This window comes from Archocentrus centrarchus, unplaced genomic scaffold (genome assembly GCF_007364275.1).
Source record: "Archocentrus centrarchus isolate MPI-CPG fArcCen1 unplaced genomic scaffold, fArcCen1 scaffold_30_ctg1, whole genome shotgun sequence".
Taxonomy (NCBI): Eukaryota; Metazoa; Chordata; class Actinopteri; order Cichliformes; family Cichlidae; genus Archocentrus; species Archocentrus centrarchus.
In genome coordinates, this window is record NW_022060259.1 from 2,126,819 (window position 1) to 2,146,973 (window position 20,155).

The 20,155-nt window shown below is 46.2% G+C and overlaps 1 protein-coding gene across 2 annotated transcripts in view; it reads left to right on the top strand.

The window, feature by feature from the left end:
* Positions 1-20,155, top strand: part of grk3 (G protein-coupled receptor kinase 3) — a 61,952-nt gene that overhangs the window by 12,783 nt on the left and 29,014 nt on the right. For both annotated transcript variants that reach the window (XM_030724032.1, XM_030724031.1), the window contains exons 2-3: positions 4,600-4,676; positions 20,036-20,109. In XM_030724032.1, coding sequence (XP_030579892.1) covers positions 4,600-4,676; positions 20,036-20,109 — 151 coding nt within the window. The remainder of the gene's footprint in view (positions 1-4,599; positions 4,677-20,035; positions 20,110-20,155) is intronic.

Sequence of the window (20,155 nt, forward strand, 5' to 3'; positions counted from 1 at the left end):
GTCAAACCTTTAATGGCTTTGATATCAATAAAATCTTATTCATTCTCATCCTCTGTGGCGTTCAGCCTCTCCGGTGAGACCAGCGGCACCTTCAGCTGTAGCCGGTGTCCTGCTCGGTCACCATGAAGCGGTCCTCCACCTGCTGCTGGTTCTGAAATGTGGAGCTTGTCATTGTTGTGCTGGAGTCATGATGATTTACTTCCTGCCTCTTAGACACCGGCAGCCTATTGTTTCAAATATTTATTTATTTTCTTCAATATTTTAGCGACCTGTTCCTGCTGATTTTCCCGATCGCTGCATTAGTGTCAGCTTTGTGATGATCACATCTCATGTGGTCAGCTGCACAGGCTGTTGTGTTGTGGCAGCAGCTGCTTTTGAGGTACCCTTTTAATTATATTTGCATCTTCACATCAGGAATAGAAACATCATTTGTAATAATCATTTCAGCTGTGGTAACCAGTTGTTGCTGATAAGCTTTTTTCATTTTTCAGTTTGCACTCTGGCAGGTGTTGTAATTAAAATCAGGCCTTCAACTAACCAGCAAATGATGCCGGAATCACACAGAGCACGAAATCCTGAAAGTAACTTTAATATTGTTGCTTTGCCAGCACTGAGATGTTATTTAATGGAGCTTTTGAGTAGGAAACATTGGAGACTTTGTATCCAGTTGTAAAGTAAAACCACTTTCCTCAGATTGAATTATTGGAGAGTGATTGATTATCTGAAAATTGCTCGTTTTTTTTGTTTTGAGGGGCTGTCTTTGCGCCCTCTGAATGCACTTGAGGCCGAGCAGCAGCCAGAAAAAAACAAGTTTTAGCAAAGCGAGTTTTCCTGTTAAAGACAGTAATTACAGGTCTGCAGGCTGAAATGAGCTGGAACAAGTGTTCTTCCCTCCTGCTCAGGTCATGTTTGAATTGTCAGGTATCAACTAAGCTTGCTTGAGAAATATTGACGAAGCAAATATAACGCTGCTTGCTGCTCCCCCACAGCATGAGAACGGCAGACGCAGGCTGGAAATCTATTAAAAAAGGTCTAGAGCAGGTTTGTGTTGGGTCAGAACTTTGGCAGTGTGTTATCAGCACAGTTCAATTACATGCCCACACACCCAGCTATAGAAATACCAGTGACAAGCTGTTAATATGTTAAATATTTACACATGTGCATACTTCCTGGAGCCTGGAATGGTCACCAGCACAGTGTTGTTACAGTGTCAGCGTGGAGATTAACAGCTAGTGAAAGCCGGCTGTTTGTGCCTCTTCCACTGGCACTGACCCACCAGCAGCGAGGACCACGGGACAACGAGACAGACGTGATCTGAGCTAACCTATTTCAGAATCCTGTACAGCGCATGACCTTTTAATGCTGTGCTGAATGTGAGACCTCAGCACCGTCACAAACACATGTTGGTTTTGTAACCCTTTTACCCACCTGCAGCTTTTTACTGGTACTAGTATCACCTTTGCTCAGTACGGGCTGAGAGGAAAATATAGTAACAAGTGTGTAGCAACCTTTTTCTTTATGCAGTTGAGGGGGTGCAGTGAGGCGTGTAATTAGGTCACTTAACATTGGAAGGGTCTCCACCTTCAGGCCACTGCTTTGTCATTGCAGGAGTAACTGTTGGGTGGCTTTGATAAAGGTCACCCAGGAGGCAGCAGAAGACTTTTGTCCAATTGTGTTGCAGGGCTGTGCCAGTGGGTGCTGTGGTCAGAGTGAGCGGTGACAGCTTGCCAGTTAAGGACATTTTTTTAGCTCATTTTCTCTTTGGCATCAAGTTAACATCATTTTTATGAGTCATAATAAATAAAATCTTTGCTATAGTTTCATATCACACTTCTACATATAACTCATGCACAGGTGCGTGCACACAAGCTCGTGCACAGGCTTTTGCACACCTTCAAATGAGTGTGTGTGTGTGTGTGTGTGTGTGTGTGTGTGTGTGTGTGTGTGTGTGTGGACACTGATCCCTCATCATCATCAAATGAGAGGAAGCAGGAGGATGGTGTTTCTGACTGAAAATCAGAGCCTAATGTAACTGTGCTCGTTTTCTGGCCTCCTTGGCTTTGATCCACCCGCATTTTTGTCAGTGGAATAGCTGCTGTGTGATTGGAGGGCACGGCGAAGGCTGCAGGAGAGGCCGTGCGATATTTTACACGAGACCAGGTCGTGGAACAGGGTTAAAGACAGAGAGTCAGCCAATGTTGAGCTGATATCCACTTCTGTTAGCTGGCGACGCTCAGCTAAATCCTTCATTGTTGTGGGGCACAGTGTAAATGTTAAAAACCTGAAATGGTGCCTTATTTTTATTAAATATCTCACATTGGTTTCATTGCTCTGTTGACCCCCAGCACGTAGATGCAGTGGTGCTACCAGCTGTTTATCACACTGAAAGACCAATGATCCAGAGAGAGGTTCAGACCTCCAGCTCTTCATCCAGTTTCCACCACAAAAATCTGTCACGACTGTTGAAAGTGTTCAGAAAGCAGATGCAAATGCATCGTAAATGAAGGCAGTGGCTGCAAGCATTAGCGCTGCATTCATACCCTCCTGACAGCACGCCACTCAGATTCCCAGTGTCATGGCGATCCCCTGTAGTTAATGCTGCTTTATTTATGTCTTTGTGCCGGCAGTCACCCTGTCACTCACACTGCATTTCCACACTGGGAGGCTCTTTGTTTTCCGAGCTGCTCCGGTCATCTGCTCCCCTAAGCTAATGTTGCTGCTGCTGTTACTGAGGTTTGCACTGGTAAAAGCGATGAAAGCTGTCCACATGGAGCTCCGTGTATCTTTGGCACCATCACAGTGTTTAGAGACGGGGCGTCTAAGGAGGCTTTTCTTGTTTCGCGCTGAAACATTTGTTGTTTAGGTGGTGATTACAGTCAGTCTGTGATCAGTCTCTGATTATCTGCTTGGTTTAAGTGTGCTGTGGTGCATGATTTAATTTTGAAATGCACCTGTGTGTTCATTAGCAAACTCAAGGCTAACCTCACTAACCATATATTGTGTAACCCCCTCCCCCAGTGTGTGTTTTAATGGCTAATAAGGCATGGCTTTTACAGTAAATATTACCAGCTGCCTTTGTGCGGTGAGGTTTAGTGCAAATAATCCAGAGTCAGCTGCTAATGATTCAGTGGGGCACACAAACCTCAAAAAGAGGAAGTGTCTACTTCCTAGGTTCCTGTTCCTGTTGCTGCAGTTCAAATGTTCATTCCCGTTCTCCCATGAAAAGCAGCCCCCGCTGGTCCACGGTGCCGAGCCCACTGAAAGCACAGGTCTGCTGTGCTCCTGTTCCAGTCTCAGCTCTGGCACCAAGTTAAAGTGCCGTCATGACAAAAGTTTAGGAAAATTAGCTTTTACTACAGAATTTTTTAAGTACTGCAGTTTTTTGTGTGTGTTTTGGTCTTGTTGTGGGTTTCTGACTCGTGTTGCCTGCTGAACGTCCCATTTTCCGGCTGAGTTGGGGTTTGTAATGCTGCCTTTGGTTTTCACAGTAAACCCGGCCGAGGATAAAGTTCCTGTTGGGTAATTCAGAGTTCCGGCTGCTGCAGTTTTTGCCTTTTTAAGTGGCTCCAGAGGAAAGCTGTGTGAATAAGAGCTGAGGAAGTGTGTGTAGCTGTACCTCGTTTAGGGTGTTAATTTCAGCATTAAGTGGCTCAGCTGTAGTCGTAGCAGTCAGTGGGCTCTGCTTCGGTTGGCGCAGACAAAAACTACAATCGTTACCTCGGCTGATTTCTCATATCGGCGTTCTGTGTCCTTCACACAGGGACCGCTCTGCTCTCTAAGCCCGTCGTTGTTGTGTGTGCCATTCATTAGTTGTGTACTATAATGCACTGAAGCTGTTATTGTAGAGTCTTTACCTTACAGTGTGAAGCACCTCGAGGTGACTGCTGTGATTTTGTGCTGTATAAATCAAATGAAAAATTGAAGCAGGAGGGTGAGGTCCTCTTTTGCTGCTGTTGTATCTTCATCTCTGCCAGCCCAGCTGCTGCTCACAGCTTTGTGTACATTTCCTTTAGTCTTGACCCTGCAGGCAGAGCGTTCTGTGAGCTTTGCTGTTTGTCTCTGTGTGAGAACGCAACACAAAGCCCCAACATGTGAGGAGGAAATGGAGGCTGAATAAAAATCAAAATATAAATATTGGACAGATTCTTCTTCGGCCATCGGGAGTGACGGGTTCAGCTAGCACATGCTGAGTCTGTGCATGCAGAGGTGTTGGTAGGTGAAGCCTTCCTCCTCTGTCTGCTCTTCTGCTGTGTATGAAGTGAGCTGGTGAAGTGTTAATGGGCCTGTGGAGGGGTGCTAATTGATTCATTCTCCCAACACTCATTTTCATTAACACCCGTTCCCAGGGTAGCGTGTATCTCTCCAGGTTCTGCCGCAGCCTCCCATGTGTCCGTGTTCCTTCCCTGCTGTTTCACTGTGTGTGGGAATAGGTAGCAGGGAGAGTCCCAAACCTGGGCCAGGATCTCTGATGGGAGCCGGAGGTGGAGGAGGACCGGACTGATGTTGCCGAGCTGCTGTTGTATGTAGCTCGGTGAGCTGGAAATTGTGCTGTGTATTAATCTCCTGCTTTTTCCTCTCCCCACCACCTTGTGTTCACAGCATTCGCAGTGTGATGCAGAAGTACCTGGAGGAGAGAGATGAACTGACATTTGACAAAATTTTCAATCAGAAAATTGGTAAGTCAACATTTTCATTCTGTTAAAGCATCAAAGACATGGGTCCATGTAGGCTCTGAGTCACCCAGGTCACGGGCCCAGCTGGACTTTAGGTTTTTGAACTTGTTTCATCGCAGAGGTGTCAACAGCGCAGAGTCCCAGCTATTTAAATGCTAGTGGGGGTGTCCCCTTTGGAGGTGGTCGTTGACCCACTATTGATCATGTGCATCATGACATGAGGTGAGGTGTGAAAAAGTGTGGGTCATTACAACCGGGAGTTTTGTGTGAAACCACTGTGAGACCTTGCCCCACCCTGTCACGTGACCTATTGAGGTCACTTGAAGTAAGGTGTGAGTGGGTGTTGAGGTGCCTTGGAAGGGAGATTGCATTATAGGTGGCAGACAGCTGGTGTTGTAATCTACCTCCTCAGTCACAGTGATGGTGGGTCACAGTGGACATAGATGCTTCCTTCACTCGCCTTTCTTCTGTCTTCCCACTCCAGAATGTGAACACTGGCATCCTCAAAGCGTGCCCTTTATCCTTTAGGTGCTGGTGTATTGTGGGTAAGTGGCCACCTCCAGAGTTTAAATACCTGGATGAGAGAGGAAACAGGTTCAAAGACTTAAAGTCCAGTCACCTTTTTTTTTTTTTTTTTTCTTTTCAGGCTCTTAAGAAATAAAGGAAATGGATAAAACATTTTAGATTAGCAGCAGCATCTCAAAGACCTGTACCCCAAATTCAATAAAACAGCAGAGATCTTTTTCTTTTTTTTGATTAAACATGTCAGTGTTATTACTTCAAGCTGCTGAAGGCGTCACTCAATACACAAAATGATCCAAAAACCCATTAGATGTGGTTGCATGTGTATCCAGTCAGGATACGTTGTTAGTTTGGTCATTTGCTGTGATGATGGTCCCACTGTTCAAACATCATTGCTCTGCAGTGGATGAAGTTTCTGATGGAGGTGAATTTTTCATCGTGGTCGTAAGAGTCTTTAATTAAATTTGATGGGAGAGTTAGACTTGAACAGGCTGTCACTGTTAGCTAAGACTCTGCTTGTGGAGCTAGTTTGCTGTCTGTGGTACTCGACTGTGTCTGAGCGTTAGCGTTTCTCCCACTGTGACCCTCAGCACGCTTTACGTTTAGGTGGATAAAATCCACAGATTTCTTATAGAAGAAAGTGCTAACGGCACTGATGCCAGGCTGCTACTGTTGTTCCATTTGTCACTCCAGCACCTGGCTGCACAGTGTCCTGTCCCAGTACAATGTAAGTACTGGAGAGACAGGTACCAGTATCTGGACTTCAGTGGTGCCCGGGCTTTTCCTCTGACACCAACATGCGGTTGAAATTAGTGCTGTTTTATAAGTGGAAAAAATTGGAATTGCTGTTAATGATTAAAAAAGTGAATGCCCCATTAATGTCAGCATGCCCTTAATTAGAGTGAAGTAGGAGGTCGAACCAGATCTCCTCTAAAAAAGCAGCTGCTGTTTGTCACCATCACTTTGACTGCAGTCAGTTTTGCAGCAGAAACCTCAGGGCCCGTTATGTTCCACTCCACAGATGAACAAGGAACGATGAGCTGTCAGAGATGCTCGGTCCTCGATTAATCACTGCCACGGCAGCTTCTACACAGACGTAACGGTCACATGACATTTTTCGCCCATCGTGTGTTTACAGCGTAGTTCCTCTGTTATGGTGAGGATCACGAAGAAGCAGAAAACACCTGAAATAATAAAGATATGAAGTGCAGCAGCACCGTCAGCTTGGCTTTTGAGCCTTTTGGCCTACAAAAGTTTACTCGCTTTTAGTGCTTATTAGCAAATGTTGCCATGAAAAACAAATTTGCTGAACATGGTAAATATTATCCTGTACCTGTTAGCACACAGCTCAGAGCCCCTCTTTGCTTAACCACACACTCAGAGCTGGAAGCATTTGCAGCGCCTCAGGCACCATCAGGCAGAAGGCTGCTCGTTTCTGTCAAACACCGTGAGCTTAAACAGAAGGCTTATTAACATTAATGGGGTAAATAACTCGATGTAACGTGGCGGTGTATGAGCAGGGCGTCTGTTAAACCCCTCTGGAAGCTAAAGCAGGCTACAGACTGTAAAGAAAAGATGGACGTGGCCACCTTAACATCACCTGTTGGTTTCTGGACTCATTGTTGCTGTTTGCCAAAAGTGAGTTTTGGAGGGCTGTGCTGACCGAGCGAAGAACCCGCTGATGCTGGCAGGCTTGGTCAGAGGTCAGAGTTCAAGCACACACTTCTTGGATTGCCTGAACAACACAGCAAGTCATGTATTTGTCAGATACTTCCTTTAAAAACACACCTCCTGTAAATTTGCACCCCCCCACACACGCGTGTGCCAAAAAACAAAAACAAAAAACTGACAGGATACTAAATACATCTCATCCATTCTGACCATTTTTTTGCCCCAATTGTTACAAATAAACCACCTAATGGTTATCATGGTTCTGAGTTATTCGTAGCCCCGGAGCACACTGTTAATACAAAGGCTTCTCTCACATTTTCCCGATGCACTCAGGATCCTAACCTTGAACCTTGGTGTGGCATTACCCTGTGTATTAGTGTGCAGATGCTTGCTGTCACTTCTCTGTATGGAGTTATTCATTGGAAGGCAGCTTTGTTTGTGTTTGGAGCAGTGACTCAAGGTAGAGTGTCACATTTCCTGCTTCCTCCTGCCCTCCAGTTGGTAGCAGCGTCTCTGCGCTGGCTCCTCCAAGTGTTTCCATTCTGAGCACACAGGCTGTGTGCCAGTAGTTGTGGCGTACCAGGGGACCACAGCTGCCCTGCAGGCTTCAACTAGCTTTACTTACTCTTCTCTGGTCCCGGCCCCCTTTGGGAATAGACTGTGTTAATTCTCTCTGCCTCCTTCTCTTTGTCTTCAGGTCTCTTACTCTGTCAGATTTGTTGCTCTCAGTCTCTCTTTCATGTTCACTTTACCGTCTCATACTATCACTCACACTCTTCCACAGTGTGTGGGTGTGCACATGCTTTATAGGCACCTTTGTGAAACTCTTGCAGTAATGTGATAATAGTTCAGTAATGTTTTAGTGTTTTCTGTTTGTGTGTTATCTGCAGTAAGTGGAAAAACAAAGGGGAACATGTGTGTGTACACACACACACACACACACACACACACACACACACACACACACACACACACACACACACACACACACACACACAGGGTGGATGTAGCCAGTGTGACTTCACCCGGTGCTCAGCGAAGCCCCATTTTCAAGGCTCAGGATGAATGTTGGGATGTGGTTGGTATTTGGAGACATGATGAGCAAAGAGCGTGCACAGTGTGTCTGACAGAGTGCGCTCACAGGCCAGTCGTGTCAATCACATGGTCAAACGCACCCTGCTTTACGCTCCCCTCGGACTCTGTTGGGGTCCATAATTAAAAAACTATGCACTGTTAGACATTTAGTTTTGAGAAATAAAATCTAGGTGGATTTAAGTAGTCTGCATGCCAAAGTGTCCTTGGGCCACCCTGAGATGCTCCTGATGTGTTCATCAGTGTGAATGCTGGATAGGAAGCACTTAGACACATGAATGTGTGAATGAAGCTGTATGAAGCTCTGAGTGCTTGAGTAAAGCAGAAAAGCGCTGTACAAGAGCCAGTGCATCTACCATTATACTCACACCTATGGGTGTGTAATGAAGTTGTTATGCTGCCAGAGTCATATAATACTGTGTAATACCTGCAGCCTAATTTCCTGTTTGAAGAGTAAAATTGGTCATATTTTGGTATGAGGCCTCATTTTGATTGGGTCTCATTTGACCTGCTAAAGTTCCTGCATTACACCCTTTAACTTTGAGCTGTGGCGCTCACTCTGCAGTTATTACAGCTTCGTACTTTCTCTTCATTTTAATTTTCCTTGAATTAGTTCTCAGAGCAGGGCTGCTTCTTTCAGCCTAGCTTGTATTATTGTAAAATGTTTATTTTTAGTGTGGGTTTTTTCCCAGTATTATTGTTTCAGTTTTAGTCTTTAGCCATTTGTCAGAGCGCTGTGTTGGGGGGGGGGGCTGCTGTCAGCCTGCAGGTCACGTTTATAGCTCCAGGCAAGCTAAGCGGGTGTTTTAGCTGCACACTGGCAGCGTTTGCATGCATTTGCTCTTGATTCATTATTGCTGTGGCAGAGTAACGCAAACACAGAGGCTGTAAAGATGCTTCTTTCACCCTGTTGAACAGGTGATTTGATTAGGGACTGTTGTGGGCTTGTTACCGTCAGCTTACTGTGATCACAGTAAGCGCTGCTGCTGTCAACTTTGAAAACATTTTTTCTCTGCACCCTTTTTACTGTGGTGGTCACAGCTCCACGCTTTCCACGTGTCAGAGAGGAGCTCCACCGTGAGCCGAGCCATCCTCGCTGCTGATGTGTAGAGAGGCCGAGCCGCTTGGGCTGAATCTCGTAATACTTGATGTCCACGGGCGTGCTGTTGAATACGTTTTATAGTCCTCACACATCCATTCTTAGTTGCAAATGCTTGCTCTGTCGAGCCCCGCGCCACCTCCTGTTTTCTGTACAAACCCCCCACCCCCACCCATTTATTAAATGAAAATCTGGGGGTTTGCGTCACAGGTGAGTAGGTGAACCGTGGTTGGTAGAAACACCGTTACTGGCCCGTCAGCTGGCTCAGCCCACCATCTGGCTCGACATACTGTTTTACGGACCCTGGGCCATCGTGATGTCGAGCACCGATGAAGGTACACAAAACACATCATGAGAAACACACTGGTTGTTAGTCAGAGTGAGAGCGTGTGTGTCAGTGAACAGAAACACTTCATTTATTATGAAATATTTGTGCAGGCATATGCAGCATTCTTCAGCTGATGTGACCTGGCCTTTGGGCCTAGCCCGGCCTGCAGTATAACTTCAGTGGCCTCGGGTCATCATTGGTGATGGGAAAACACGGCAGAGCCAAGTCTGAATTTCATCCATCTGAGTCCGGCTCTTCGCTCCTTCCTTTCTTCCTCAGTCCACTAACATGTGGAAGCACTGACAGCGCTGCGTCAGCCGGCCCGGCGTAGGAAAATGGTTGCAAGGCGTGAAGCATGGTGGCAGCTGTGTGCTGAACACATTTGAATGGCAAATGCGTAAGTTTGCATGTTTCAGTAACAAGATAACTGTCCAAACACACTCCAGCACAGCAGCACGTGGCTGCAGAGGTGTCAGTGACTCCGGCGGTGAGCACAAACCCAGAGCCGGCGGTGTCCTAAGAAATACGAGAAAGATCAATGAGCGTCCCCTTTAAGTATGCATTAGCTGCTTCTCCAAGGACTCCACTTATTAAAACAGTGACTGTAACCTGCAGTCAGTTTTTGTATACCAAAGAGATTTCCTCGTGCTTCAGTTATCAGCCAACCTCTGTTAAATTCTGCAGCTGTGATTTTAGATCAAACTAAATTATGAGAACTTTTTGAGATCCTCTAACAGAAAAGTCCAGCATGAGTTGATTCTGAGGAAAACGACTTGTTCCACATCCACAGTGACAAATCTCTGCCATCAGGATTCTCAGTGTGGATTAAGAGACGGGTTGAGCCGTGTATGTCAGCCCTGCTAACTCCCAGGATTCCAGCACCAGAACTGGAACTGGGTTTTCAGGCAGCACTTGTAACGGTGGTGTGAGCGTACGGTTTGATTCTAGCGCTCTCAGCAGCCCTCGTCCTTGGGCTCAACGAGCCTTGTTGACTGTCATGACAACCAAGGTCCTGAAGAAAGCACTCCAGTGTTTCCTTTTAGAATGAAGACACTGTGTCAGGCAGTTTGTTCAGTTTTCTCTACAATAACGCAACATTTTTCTAATACTGACGCGTGAAGGGGGGGGGCCTCCAGGTTTGTGCTTTGGATCCAACAAGTGTTCCAAGTCCAGTTACTGTGAGTGTCCTTCACTGTCCCTGACCTCTGAGCCTGAGGGGGTGAGAGGCTGTGGCTTTTTTTAAGGCGCAGTGACAAAGTGCCAAAAAAAAAAAAGATGTTGAGAAGATCCACCTGGCTTTGCATCAGCTGCAGAGCAGTCGTTCCTCCCTGTGAAGTCCCAGGGCCAGACAGAATCAGGGTCAGGCAGGATGGACCATTATGTAATGGACATTCTGTCCTCTCTAAATATAGCAGGCATACTGGTCACTACTTCATCTTGAATGTGTTTTTAAAGACATATATTTGGTTTTCTACACTGTAGCACGGGCTGGCCAGGTGTGCTGCAGTGTTAGTGCTGTAGGCCGTACATGCTGTGAATGTAAACACTGTCATAGCTCATGTTAAGAGATTACAGAACGATAATCATCTGCACTTGCTTGGATGATGATGTCATGGATAGATGATGTTTAAGGTGAGCAGCGAGAGATGATTTTTAAAAATAGTATTTGTATTTTTCAGATCTCATTTCCCCAACGATGCATTAAATTAACATAATTTCTATGAGGTGCACACACTCAGATTCATGCCTGGAGTCCTGTGCACTTTACAGTTGGGGTGTGTGTGTGTGTGTGTGTGTGTGTGTGTGTGTGTGTGTGTGTGTGTGTGTGTGTGTGTCTGCTGTTCTGGACACTGGTGTTTGGCTCTCAGCACTTTAATCAGCCTCATTTAAAGTTGAAACAGGGAGCCACATCAGCTAAAACTTATGTGCCGATCCGCAAACATAAAGCTGGGCTGGTGCTGTTGTCATGATGCTGGACCACCTGGAACCACCTATTGTTATGAGTGCAAATATGATGAGGGTCCTCTGAGAGTCCCACTATTAAAGCGTGACTGTTGTCAGTGGGATTTTGGGCTCGCCATCAAACTGATTGACCTGTATGCATGTTAAACCCTTTTCAAGCAGAGTACTGAAATCTCATTGATTTAGAAACTGACCCTAGCACAGTGTGTTAACGAGAAACCGGAGGTAAGAGATGAAAATGTGGACCGAAGGCTGAGAGTGCAAACGGAGAGGATGCCCGACAGGTTTGTGGGAGCTGCTGTTTTATGCGTGCGGCGTTATAGCGACCCCCTCCACCTGCGGCTCCTTCTCCATCTTCATTTTGGAGCCATTTCTTCTTCTTCATTCTTTCCCCATGTCCTCCCGTCTCCTGTCTTCCTCTCACTCTTGCCTTGGCGTTCTCTCTCTCCATCTGTCAGACTTCTGGAATGGATGATGGAGAGTTGTGGGTTGCCTAGCAACTACAGTTGCCACGGCAACAGCACCAGAACTGCTGCATTTTCTTGTCGACGGGGAGAAATGAAATTGATTAAAGGGGGAATAAAATAGGTGATGGGAATTGGAGAGTGAGGAAATGGAGAGGAAGATATGAAAAGAGAGCAGTAAATGGGCAGAACATATTCCCGTCTCTTTCCCAGAATGCAGCATTTCTCCTCGAGGCCAGGATGTGTGTGTCAACACACTGTCCTCGCCTCCAGTCCTCCTCACGTCTGTCCTTTTGTTCAGCCGTCATGATTCACAGTATCTTCATATCAGACCAATCTGATGGCAGCCGGTTAAAGTTACGGTGCAATGCAAAACGCACATTACAGGAACAGCGCAAAACGGGTTTAATGGGATCAATATAACCTTCCAATCTGATTATTCTGCCATTTTGCCTTTTTATAGTCACCATCACTTCACTGAGAGACCAAAGTGACAAACGCCCTGAGGTCAGGTCGATTCTGCTGAACCGACCAAACTAAAACGAGCAGTCCGACACTGCAGAGCCCTAAAAAATGAAAAAAAAAAACATGAATTCAATATCTAATAATCGGAGCATCAATCACAGTTTCCACAGCTTGGGAAATGTGGATTTCTTCCTTTCTTTTGTAAAAAGATTAATTTAATGCATTTAAATCTTTGACAGTTCACAGTAGACAGGAAGGCGGAGGGAGCGACACACAGGAATTGGCCCGGCTCAAACCCGGGCCCCTGCAGCAGGCGGTCAGCATACGGGTCACCTGCTCAGATTTTACTATAAAAGCAAACACACACATTGTGGTGGGCCTCAGAGGTTGCACTGCTGTCCACTGCAGCTGGTGTTTAAAAAGGAGCGGGACCGATTCCACACATCAGTGTCTCCAGGTGTTCAGGCAGCATTGAGTGCACGTGACAATGAATGTAGCCTGTAGTGTGTGTGTGTGTGTGTGTGTGTGTGTGTGTGTGTGTGTGTGTGTGTGTGTCTGATGAGTGCCTTTTAAGTTGGGGGTGTGGCCGAACAATCAGATTTTCACAGGAAGCTTCCTAGCTGAGTGAAGTGACCTGGAAAGGTTTCTGTAGTAAGATCTCCAAAAACTAAAGAAAGGTGCTTCAGTACCTTCAGGCTGCTCAAGCTGTTGTAATAGCACAGCACACCTGCATCTCTTTCTAATCAGGTGTGATGTGGGAAGTGTAGTCACCAGCTTTGATAACAGGACACGTGAGGCTGTAAGTTTCTCTGCTGAAGTGATTTGGATCTATTCGATCTGTCCTTGTGAGCCTGAATCTGAGGCGTGTAATGCTGCTGGGGCCGGTTAATATGGGGGACCAGCTTCCTGTTTGCCTCTCTGCGCGCTACACAGATGCCAGCTTTTCACTTTGTTGCTTACTTTCCATTTTCCCTTCACCCATTTCCCCTCCCTGGTTTTTGGCAGTGAGCGTATGTGAGTTCAGCGGGTGTGTGTCTGAACTGTTTCACGTTGCTTTTTGTCTTCATCTGCTATAAATATGAAAAATGCTGGCATGGTAAAGGTTACCCCATCTGTTGGCAGCCTCTTCAGTTCCATGTGATCTGCAGTGATGGATAGTTTGGGCCCTGACGTTGCTGTGGATGTGATTGGATGTGCAGGTGGATGTGATAAAGCTGATAAACATGCTGAGTCGGGCCCAGCCAGGAGCCCTGCAGACCCTCTCCAGATGCTCATTCTTCGTCCTTGTGTCCTGTGTTGGGCTGTAAACCACTTTGTGCAGCACGTGCAGGGCCATGCGCATCGAGTTGAAGTGTCACGATGTTCATGTGTTGATGTCGGTTGCTCGAATTTGCTCAGCAGGTGTGAAATGTTCCCAGATGTTTAACTTGACAGAGGCTCCTGGATTGAATATGCTAAACTTGTTATGATGAGACCCTTTAAACATGTTATGCATACACTGCCATGGAGATGAAGTCACGTGCTGAGAGCTCCGTACCTGCCAGAGGCTTCCAGCTCCGTGTCAGACCATGCAGTGTAAATTTGAGTTTTTAACCCCCGGACCGTTAGTTTGTCCTACAGGGTCCTTTTCCCATCCATCCTTCCTTCCTTCCCATTCCAGCTAGTGGAAATTTCCAAGAAGAATTGAAAAGCTGTTGAGCAACAGAAACAGCCTTGGGCCCAGCCTCCCCAAAAAGAAGTGAAGACACTGTAGAACATGGACACAAGTTCACCAAGTTCATGTATTTATTTATGTTTTTGGTCACACAGACGTTATTGTTAGCATGGCTGCTTTTCAGATTCATAATGGGCCTTTTGGGGCGATGAAGCGCCTCAGCACAGTCGGTTGTGCGTACAGTGAGAACAGTTATACTGCAGTCTGTGTTCATCTGAAACCTTAGAGGATCAGAAATCTCTGTTATACTTGAGAAATAAAACTTGTTCAAAATAATTTTAATATCATGTATTTTGCTTTTGGAGCACCAAAAACGTCTTCAAGCAAGAAAAAAGCTGGGAGCGAGTTTGTGTATACATGGTAAACTTGTACTGTTATCCTTATTATACGTGCATGCACAGATGTTTCAGTGTGCTCATAAAAAGCTTCTTCAAAGGCATGAAAATGTATTAGTGGTAGTATTAATGAACCCTGTAATCTTTGGTACGGTTTCAAGCAGAAATACAGGAACACGTTCACTCATTTCATCTTCTCATGTGACAAAATGTGAGAGACTTTGAAACCATGAAAGTTCATGCTTATTTTATTTATGGCTGCTATAGGTTGCAGCCCTAAATAAGAGAAATATTAAACTCATCGATGGTTAAATGCATCTGATGGATATGTCATGTTGTGCTGCTCAGACCGGCCACATGCCTTTCTGCTTCTGTTTAGCCCACAGATGGCCGACAGCAGTGCAGCTGGATACTTTGTATGTAATAATCTACATATTTAAATGTGAGTTTTGTGTATACATACTTTGGTGCTGTAGTAAGAGTACTGCACGAGAGGGCGGTAATATTGTGATCCTGTTACTTCATCCCAGCACAACACAAGCAGGTGCCTACCAAAATAAATAAGTGTTGCCAGCATATTGATAAGTGATGTGAAATATTGTAATATCAATAATGTGTTCCATCTTTAAACATGTATACCTACTTAGGATTAGCTGGTCACTGTTACAGCACAGCAGTCAGCTCAGACAGGCTCTCCTGTCAGTGGCCGTACCTGCACGCATGACGTTACCCTTTAAAATCAATTTTCCCATCATGGAACAAAAGGCTCCTCTTTGGCGCTTGTTCTCACACCGGGCCACCCGGAGGAGAATACTGATGCTCCCAGGATTAGCTGAGGCTGGCCACAGTCACTGATACCAGCAGATGAGATGGCATTTACCGGTGTCGGTGGTGTCTGCCCTCATAGTGGGTTTGCACTGGATGAGTGTGTGTGTATAACCTGTGACGGCCCCAAATCTTACAGGCGGCGAGCCCTAGTTGATGTGATTTTATTGACAGCATTGCTGTCACATTATTGCCTTTATTGAGTTCTAATTAATTTAAGGTGTGGGGGCAAGAAGACCTGCAGAGGCTTTCAGCAGGAACATGACTGCTTCATGTACAGCTTCAGCCTGGTACTGGATAAAGGCGGGCATATGACTCAGCTGACCCAAAGCTAGGTATCTGACAAGGCCTCCATCAACATAGCGTGATCTGTCCTCCGTATACACTCAGATATTATACGTGGATTTCTGCCACTGGAAAAAATCACAGTGAAATAAAGTGTGCATAATGTCTTCAAAGGAAACCTACAGTAGCAGCCTGTAAACAGCTTAACGGCAGCTTTTTCACCACGATGTGCAGCGGCTTTGCTGCAGGTCTGTAAATGACACGAAACAGCAGCCCGGGGTTCAAATGATCAACGGTGCGTTGGAAAACAAGCCCGTCCGATGTACCGCCGTTTTCTGCTGCATTCATTCCTCATTCTGTCTCTGAAAGCACCTTATGACATCACAAATCAAAACAAATTGTCAGCGCTGTGGGATTAGCATTTTAGCAGGTTGTGGTGAGGCTGTGCAGCCTGTGAGCAGAGCGAGGGAGCAGCAGTGTTGGGAGAATGCTTAACATTGTTTGCTAATCCTGAAGCCGGACTCAAATAAATGCCTGTCACATCACGCAGTACGTGCACACAAACACAGCGTGGACCGGTGCTGGCTCTGTCCCCCCAGTAAAGGTCAGCTTATGTATAATGGAGCACAAGCAAGTCACCCCTCGCTCACACGACCCGTCAATTATTTTATATTTTTAAATTAGGCTCAGGTTTTTCACCTGAAGATCGTTTGAGTGATTCTGGACTGCAGGCTCAGTTTATGAATGTCTTTACCTGACACATACTGAGCCAGCATATATGTGATGAAGTGTCCTTCCTCAAAGATAACGTTGCAGAGCAAACACAGCGTGCAGAGCCAGAGCAAAGTGAATTCAATTTCATGGTGCAGAAACTTTGTGTGCGTGCTCTTCCTAATGCTGGGCGTCTCTTTCAATCAGTCAGAACTTTTCACTGTTTTTCTGATTTGAAGTGTATTTATCATAGCAAACAAAGACATCAGGCAGTGTTCTTGGATACACAAATTACCCACAACAAGACGACTTCCGTTAGCAGGTGGTAACGATTGTTTAAATGATTGACTAAAGTCTCAGCCAAAGCACACGAGCATCCATAACTCTGGATTATCTGTGTTAGCTGCAGCTGCAGTCAGCCTGACGTGAGTGTGGGCCAGCGTGTCAGGAGTGCAGAGAGTCGTAACATTGCAGCTCCTCGGTGCTGCCCGCTCCACACAGCGCAGCCAACTGTTATCCGTGTGTGTGCGCAGATGATGGACGACAGAGGCGGTCAGAACATGCCAGCTCGGTATTTTTAGACAGTTCAGGTGATCTCGCTAATGAGACGGAGCTCAGAGGAGCTCAGAGGAGAGGAGTGTGTGTTTGTGTGTGTGTGTGAGAGACTTCTCAGGAAGAGGCCATTTGTTGAATTAGCTGGGCAGTGTTGAAGTGTTCAGCGATTAAGGTTAATCCTTGAGTCTTGGTGATGTAAGGGCTGTCGTTTTTCCCCTCTTGCTTAATACCGTTCCTGCACACTTAGTCCTTGCTGTTGAAAACGTGTGTGTGTGTGTGTGTGTGTGTGTGTGTGTGTGTGTGTGTGTGTGTGTGTGTGTGTGTGTGTGTGTGTGTGTGTGTGTGTGTGTGTGTGTGTTTGGGAGGAGGTGGTTGTGGTGGTGGTGGTGGGGTTGTCAGAAGCACCCATTCTGCAAACAAGGATGCCCTGTCCATTTGGCTGTGTACATACACCATGTGTGGATGCATGTGAGGACGTTTATTTGTCAGAGGGGGAAATGATGCATCACGTCTGGGGTCGAGATAAAACCGAAGGGAAGAAGTGACAGTATACGATAGGAGACGTAACGGCCCAAAACAAACGGCCTAAACTGAATCAGTGAGGGCGCTAAAGTGGAACAAAAGCTACTTTTTAGAAGCTTTGAAGGTCATCTTGTGGTGGTCAGCACCTGATTTAACTATAAAACACGATGAAGGGCTCGGAGCCTCAGAGAGGAGCAGGCCTGTTAGCAGGAGCCTGATTCAAATGCACACATTTTCTCTGTTAACTCGTTGGTTCTGTTTTTATATGCCACACAAAGCTGAGTCAGACACACACATCTGCTGAATCAGAAAGTTGAGGTGAGGTGATGAACAGGGATCTGTGTGGGGCGGTTGTGGTAGAGCGGGTTGTCTACCACCTGGAAAGTCAGTGGATCTATTCCTGGCTCCTACAACCCATGTGCTGAAGTGTCCTTGGGCAAGGTAGTGGACCCGGAGTTGTCCCTGATGCATCCATCGCAGTGTGTGATGTGAGAGAATTGTAGCAGAAAGCACTGTGAGAGCTCAGATGTGAGTAGAAAGGTGCTTGTAGGGTCGGGTCCACGAACCAGCGTCTCTTCAGAGGACTCACTCTGAGATGATGGGGTCTCAGTCATGCATACACTCATTTTGAAGAGAGGCTGAGACGTGGACTGTGTACATGCACACACGCCCAGAGTGAGGCAAATGAAATGTAATCGAATCTAATAATGATGCTATGTATTTAATGCAGTAATAAAACAGCAGCCTACAGCTACCTGCCTCTGATTGCTCTGGAGATGCTCGACCCCTGAGACTGACCCACGAGGAGCGGGGTAATTACCTTCGCCTTCATCGAGAACGGTCCACAGTGGACCTGTGAGAGCCACTCTGATGTATGTTGATCTGCCAGAACTTCAGATTCCTCTGAGTAGGTCTTGTTGATCCCTTTCTGTCATTGAGTGGACATTGAGTGGACCTAAACAGTGAGTGAGTCTGGGCTGTCCCAGTGTGAGATACTAAAGTCTGTATCTGTTTTAGGGGACAGAGGTGAGCTGGATTTATAACCCAAGACAAGAACATCGTACTGGAGCTGAAGCAGAAAAAGAAATGAATATTTATTTAAACACCCAGATTATCCCTCTGTGTGTGACTCGGACTGCAGTGTCTTACTGGATGTTTGGGAGGGTGTGACTGACTGGCTGCCCCCATGATCTCTGTCACCAGTGAGGTCTGGTTATTTTTGCCAGTACCTGATGCTAATCAGGTAAAGCCGAGACGCAAAGTCGTCAGTGTCAGCGTGGCGCATGTACCCGCTGCTGCTGACAGTAGCTCGTTACACCTCTCCATCACACGTCTGTTCGCCTGTGTCTCTGATGCACAGCTGTGCTGAGACGCGATGGGAAAATGTCGCCGGCATTAGGAAGCGGAGGACGGCCGTACCTGCCTGACCAGCCCTCCTCCGGAGTCCGCTGACAGGCTCGTCTCTGTCACTCCACACCATTGTTCACACATAGCTGATGGCCATGGAGGCTATTGCCATGGCAACAGTGTCTCATCCCTGCAAGCAGCATGGAAGTTTTTTTTTTTATCCCCAACACCACCGTCTTTCTCTAATAATGTTTCCAGTGTGTGTTTGATGACAGTTTGACAACACTGAGATTTCTGTCCAGAGTGATACTGCCAACTGAGCTGCACTGCCATTTTCTATAATTATGAACTGTGTGTGTGTGTGTGTGTGTGTGTGTGTGTGTGTGTGTGTGTGTGTGTGTGTGTGTGTGTGTGTGTGTGTGTGTGTTGTGGTGCTTAGAGGAATTAGCTGTTGTAGTGCTCTTTTGTAAGAACCAGACTTCAGTCTTAAAGCTAATACAGCAAATGGAGCTGCTCGTGTTTTATCTTTGTACTCTGCCAAGTGTTTAGTGTGTGTGTGTGTGGCATATCACCCCACACACACTATAATACTATAATGTAGTCGCCTGTCACATTTGTTTTAGGAATGTGTTTTATCATCTAAATCATTTCCTCTCCGTCAGTCTCTGTGCAGGGGTCGTGTCGGTGCTGCTTGTCTGACTTTCTGCGTATTTCTATGTTTCTTTGCTTTGGTGAACAACTTGTAGGAAGTGAAGTCGTTCTGGTTAGAGGTGTGCAGGCTGTGCTAAAGGGCACATTTCACAAATGCACAGCAGACGAGCACTCTGTCTGGTGTATCTGTCTCAGAGAGCGTGGCAGCACGCCTGTATGAGCTCAGATTGATTTGATATATAGTGAGGAGGTAAATACATCAGTGGGTTACCTGCCTAACCACATGTCCATTAGTGACCAGCTGCTACAGCGTGACACACCACGAGCTTTACGTGTGGATCTGTTGTAATCCTGAAGTTGACACTGGAGCTGAAAATAACATGGGATTGGCTAACACCATTAACACACTAACAAGCTGATACAGATGGTCAGAACAGAGGGACGTTTCAAAGACTATTAGAAATGGTTCCACACAACAAAAAAGGAAATTACTCGAGGCCTGATGCAGCTTTGACCTTTCAGACAGTTAAAGGAGATCTCTTCTTCCTATGTCTAATGTTATAATGTTGGCTGTGCCCCAAATTAGGTTCTTTTCCCTACTTTGGTCACTGCTGCAGTCACAACATGCCTGCAGACAGAAACTGAAATGATGTGTTTGCATTAAAGCCCGGTATAATTTGAATTATGTGTTGCTTTTAACTGCAGAGCTCCTTCATTTTTCCAGCTCCAGGAGGGGCCGATGCCCAGCGGTGACCAGCGGGCTGATAAATGTTGCTGTACACTTTTCTCACCCCGTTTGCTTTGTGTCTCACAGGCTTCCTGCTGTTCAAGGACTTCTGTATGAATGAAATAGACGAGGCCGTGCCGCAGCTCAAGTTCTATGAAGAAGTAAGTGTCCCGTGCCCCGAGGATTAGATGGCATCAGAGGGTGCGG